Here is a 5,698-nt window from a genome sequence, read left to right as displayed (position 1 = left end):
CTCCCCCTTCTCCTCCTCCTCCTCCTCCTCCTCCCCCTCCTCCTCCTCCTCCTCCTCCTCCTTCTCCTCCTCCTTATCCTCGGTGTTCAGATACTACAGGCTCGGCTGTGTTTTTTTTTGTTTTTTTTACAAAACTCCCGGTGTTCCCGGTCTGGAAGTCTGCAGGTGGTGGAGTAAAGTCCTAGCAGGTGAGTCCGAAACACAGCTTGTCGCCACTGAAATGTAGTCAACCTCTCGACTCCCAAAATCCAGAGTTAACGTAGCTAGTTAGTTGTCACTTTCACCAATTAATCAATTAATTATAAAGTGATAACAGGCCAACCAGTCGCTTAAATTCGCGCAACATCCAACAGTTTAAACTTCCCTATAGTTGCCTTGGAGACTTAACAGTCGTGCCGATATTGCTCCAACTTTAAATCGAGGTGATTTCAACCTACTATTCTTGCGTTTTTCTATTCTTGTTGCGTCTCACCCGTTCAGAGTCTGGATGGCTTTTAACGTCCTACGCCGGTGTCTCTCCTCTGTCTCTCCCTCCCCCTCCGCTCAGCCAAGCGGTTAGCTTGTGACGTAACTGCCAGGGACCGTCAATATATATGTCGGCTTCACTCACACGAAAAATAAATAAAACTAACCCATACTTACTCAATAATGAGTATACTTCTACTCGTACACTTAGCGATATACATACTATTTTTATAGGACATTTTTAGAAGTAGTATAGTTGTTTTAAAAGTATTTTCCCGAGCGACAATGTGTGGGGGAGACTTTTTCCACACGGTTCCTATGCAACACCGTGCGCGGAGCCGCCTATTGTTCTAGCTGTGAGCCCTGGCCTTGGTGCTGAAGCGATGCCTCTTGACGTGAAGCCGAAGCGCGCCGCCGCTGGTTGTGCACGCAGTCACGACTACTACAGCTGTTCACGCCCGAGCCCAAAATCACGCTCACACCCACTCAGAGTAGAATGTGTGACAGAGAGAAGGAGAGATAGCTCCGGGTTGGAGTTGGCCTACTTTACAGCCTGTACTTTGGAAAACTGGCCGACATTGGGCCATTTTATTTCCTATGTTAAGACAGACAGGGTCCAATGTTAAATCTGAACAAACTAACATAGCATGACACATGTATTTGAATGTTCTCTGATTTATCATGTGTGCATGCAAATGGTATTGAAAGGGGGAACATTGAGTGAAAGAGAGTCATAGGGTTCATGGTAATTTACTCCAAAAGGTCACCATCTGCCTGCCTTGCCTCGTGCCCTCTGTGAGCAAGCATCCCCCTCCTCATTCATTCACCATATAGCCTACACCCCTCACATAGAGCACACACACCCACACCCACACCCACCCACCCACACACACACACACACACACACACACACACACACACACACACACACACACACACACACACACACACACACACACACACACACACACACACACACACACACACACACACACACACACACACACACACACACACACACACACACACACACACACACACACACACACCACACACACACACACACACACACACACACACACACACACACACACACACACACACACACACACACACACACACACACACACCATGTATACATCACTTCAGGGGACATTACATTGACTTACATGCATTTCCTGGAGACTTATCCTAACCTTACCATAACCAACACATGCCTAACCCTAATCCTAAACCTAACCAAGTCTTCACCCTAAAAGTAATGATTCCCCTCATGGGGACCTCCAATTTGTCCCCATAAGGGAAGCCAGTCCCCACACGTGACACGTGACTATGTAAACAGATTTAGGTCCCCACAAGTATAGTAATGCTAGACCACACACACACACACACACACACACACACACACACACACACACACACACACACACACACACACACACACACACACACACACACACACACACACACACACACACACACACACACACACACACACACACACACACACACACACACGTATATCTACACACCAGGGGCTTTCTTTACAAGAGCAGCACCAGCAAAGCAGGCACGCAGCGCCCTGAGGATGTGAACGGTGAGCAGGCAGAGGGCCGCATGCACGCCACCGGAGCAGTTAAGCCTCCCTGCACGATGGAGGAGAAACAGATATAAAGCACGCAAGAGCAAGAGCAAACTTTATGATTCTCAGATTTCTTAAAGGTCATAACCAAAGCAGTGTCGGATTGGTCCATCTTGTAAATACAAACAGTGGGGGAATAAGTGCTCTGTATTAGTAAAAGTCAGACATTTCAAATCTTATAACAAGGCCTACAACACTATTAGCAGCGAGATAACAGTTCCTACTAGTACTTTAAGTATACTATACGTGTATGATACTTAAATTAGCAGTATAAAAGTACTTAATTAAATGTGTTCATCATCTTAATGTTGCAGCTGGTGGGGCTTATTTTGCTGGGTACCTTAATCCATAATATAACCTCATCTATTTGTTGATTTGTTGACAACCTGAAACTGCAAAGTAAATCTTGAATATAGCTTTCAAAGAAAATGAAGAGAAGTTTAAAGAACAATATGTCCTCCTTATAACAGGACTATGGTACTTAGCAAAGTTGCTAGCCCCTTTAAACTTTCAAACTCTTTTTCCTCACTTTTATTTTTGATTTATTATTGGCACTTATCATCTCCTACTCTTCAATCTGCACCTCTTAAACTTGTATAATGCTTTGTGGACCTGGAATAATCTCTTTTGAAATGCTGCCTTCCTACCAGACATCACACCACATTTAATAAACGAACAGTGCTTCATAAAGACAGCTTTTTTACAGTCCTGTTAAACCAAATATATTTGGGAAGAACAAGGCATGCTTGTAAGCAAAGCCGTGCTTATTCAATATTCTACAAAAATCAACATTGAAAACAAAATAAAAGCAGACAACAAAGCGCAAACTTCAAAACATAAGGAGACATTTCCTCTGTAAGCCGCTTATTTCTGAACTCTACACCTGTTTTTGAGACTCAACAGCGCCATCATTTGGAGGAAAACTGGCAATATCACCCTGAGTTACTGAGTAAAATCAAACATGACACACCACTTAATTTCTGTGTTGTTTTATTTAAAATGAAGCTTTAAAGATATGAATTTTCACACTGTTTTCTGTTTTTGCATGATAAAAAAAGTCTGTGTATCAACATTAACAATTGTATAAACTCTGGTGGTAACAAAGAACATTTGCTACAGCTTCTTAAACCGAAAAAATAAATTACATGTTCTTTAGATAATAGATAAATTACTATCTTTTTTGTTTTTATATAAAAAGTATTTTTTACTATGAGGGATTAGAGACAAGAAAGACACATTCAAAGCCACAATCGCAACACACACACACACACACACACACACACACACACACACACACACACACACACACACACACACACACACACACACACACACACACACACACACACACACACACACACACACACACACACACACACACACACACACACACACACACACACACACACACACACACACACACACACTGACACATCCGATACACACAGGAACGATTCTCATGTCAAATGCAAAATAGTTATATAACAGTAAGATGTGAATAGATGCAGTCTACAACAACACTTCTGATAACTGTACTCAGTTATAAAACATAAGCGCCAACTATGTTCAAAGAAATTATAGACATTAAAACATATCTGACAAATATACTGACTCCTCGCCTTTAAGTGTGTGTACGTCTTCTACGGAAGAGAAAAATAAGAGAAAAAGCTTACACACACATGCAGACGTTGCCACCTCACAAAGCAAAACATTTACTTCCTGGTCAAAGCAGAATGATTTGATCCATATCATGAACTCCATTATTAAAAGACTATTGTCAACATGAGGTTTCCTAATTCTGTTTTCACCTTTTCTCATAGGACAGATTCACCAGTCCCTCCTAGGAAGGCGATGATGGATGCAAAAAGAAAAGATATTGAGATGAGGTTAGGAAACAGGAAGGACATAAAAAAGTTTTTGATCACTCAAATGCAAAACTAGGTCAGTGAGAGTGAGGAGTGAATTGTACAATGTACATCTCCAAACTTGATCTTTTATATTACTCCTATTGTGAAGGAAACATGCATTGCTTAGTAGCTTCAATTAGCTTAGCGTTCTCTGCCATAGAGTTACATGATTTTTTTTAAAGTAACACATAAATGCATGAGCGTTAATCCGCAGCATTATATAGCCGCGGAACAAGTGCGCTTTTTTCTCAGCATTTCATAAAAAAACAGTGTGAGCCGTTTTTAAAGATGAACATATGTTCTTGTCATGTGGTTTGTTGAAGAGAGAAAGTATGAAACAACAACCGTCCCATCAATATGATTATTCCTTATTTTTGTCAGATATCAAGTGAGCATTGTTAAGTTAACACATATCTGCAGCTCTAACAGCTTTCTTTAAAAAGACTACGTGTTTATGTTACTGACATGAATACATTAAAGGACTGCACCAAGTCTGTGCTGCTTGTTTAACATCCATGTCTTAAAAACCTTCTTGTTTGGGAAGAATCTCACTTCTTTCCCCTCTGATATATTTGGTCACTTACTGCCATGGTCACCCCCCTGCTTTGGTTCATCTGTCCAAAACTGAACAATAAGAGGACGCGTGAGGAAATATTTTTGGCAAACAGAAAAATACATATACGACAAGTTAATAAAATCCTTCTAGCTTAGTTGGGGGTCTGCAGTGCACAGAAACACAGTAGATCTATTCCAGTAGATCTTCAGCACACGTAGTACACACAGTTTATCTAGCCCACATTATTTCTTCAGCACGTTTCTTTTCATAATTAGTGGTATGCATATCTTATTACATCTGTTTTAAGATCCTCTCGCTAAAAGAAAGGCTTGATTTGCTGTTCGAACGCAGCGGTGTCCTCAGTGAGCACATTCCATTAAAACCTCTCAGCTTTAGAAATAAGCCACCAAGAGTTGAAAATCACTGCAAGTGCATCTTTCGGCACCATGTGACGCATAACAAAACTGTCAAAGCTAACGTACAAAGTGAACAGAAGTGATCTCAGTGGAATATGTGGTTCTAAATAGGCAATATGAAATTGTGTACAGAGAACTGGAAAAATGAACCGGATGCTTTCACAGTGTTTTACCTGAAGAATCAGGAGAAAATCTCTACATTTGATCTGAGACCCGAGCAGATTTTTTTCTACTCTGGGCTTTCAATTTCTACAGACTTCTTATTTCAGCTCTTCTGACCTAATCCTTGACTTCTTGCACACCTGGGCTGCCTGTGATTGGCTGGTCATTGTCTCTTGGCACGCTGAGCACTCTGGGTACACGAGGCACAGCACGCGGTCTTATAATAGGAGTAGACGCACATCCTGGCCTGAACCACCATCATACAGTTGTGACGTCTGTCCCGGCAGTTTTCATCTGTAAACAAGAGAGGAAGAGAGAGAGGAAGATGAGGGAAGATAAAATAAAACTTTATAGTACACACAAACATTTGTCTTGCATTTCCTACTACCCTGCCTGAGGACTAACATGTTGCAATTGTAATTTAAAAGACCGTAACAAAGTCAAATAATTATCCGTTAATATATCTGCCTAAACAAATAAAACTAAATAAGTGATCCCCTAAAAATAATATTCAACTAATGAGGAGGAGTTATAACTTATATTAGTGTTT

General features: G+C 41.1%; 1 protein-coding gene across 1 annotated transcript in view; it reads right to left on the bottom strand.

Moving 5' to 3' along the window:
* Positions 1 to 3,080: 3,080 nt before the first annotated feature.
* Positions 3,081 to 5,698, bottom strand: part of adamtsl4 (ADAMTS-like 4) — a 37,601-nt gene continuing 34,983 nt past the window's right edge. The window contains 1 exon segment of the mRNA XM_034101824.2: positions 3,081 to 5,442. Within this exon segment, the coding sequence (XP_033957715.1) occupies positions 5,312 to 5,442 (131 nt within the window). The 3' untranslated portion in view covers positions 3,081 to 5,311.

Source organism: Pseudochaenichthys georgianus, chromosome 16, assembly GCF_902827115.2.
Source record: "Pseudochaenichthys georgianus chromosome 16, fPseGeo1.2, whole genome shotgun sequence".
NCBI classification, from domain to species: Eukaryota; Metazoa; Chordata; class Actinopteri; order Perciformes; family Channichthyidae; genus Pseudochaenichthys; species Pseudochaenichthys georgianus.
This window is presented reverse-complemented; position numbering and strand designations above follow the sequence as displayed.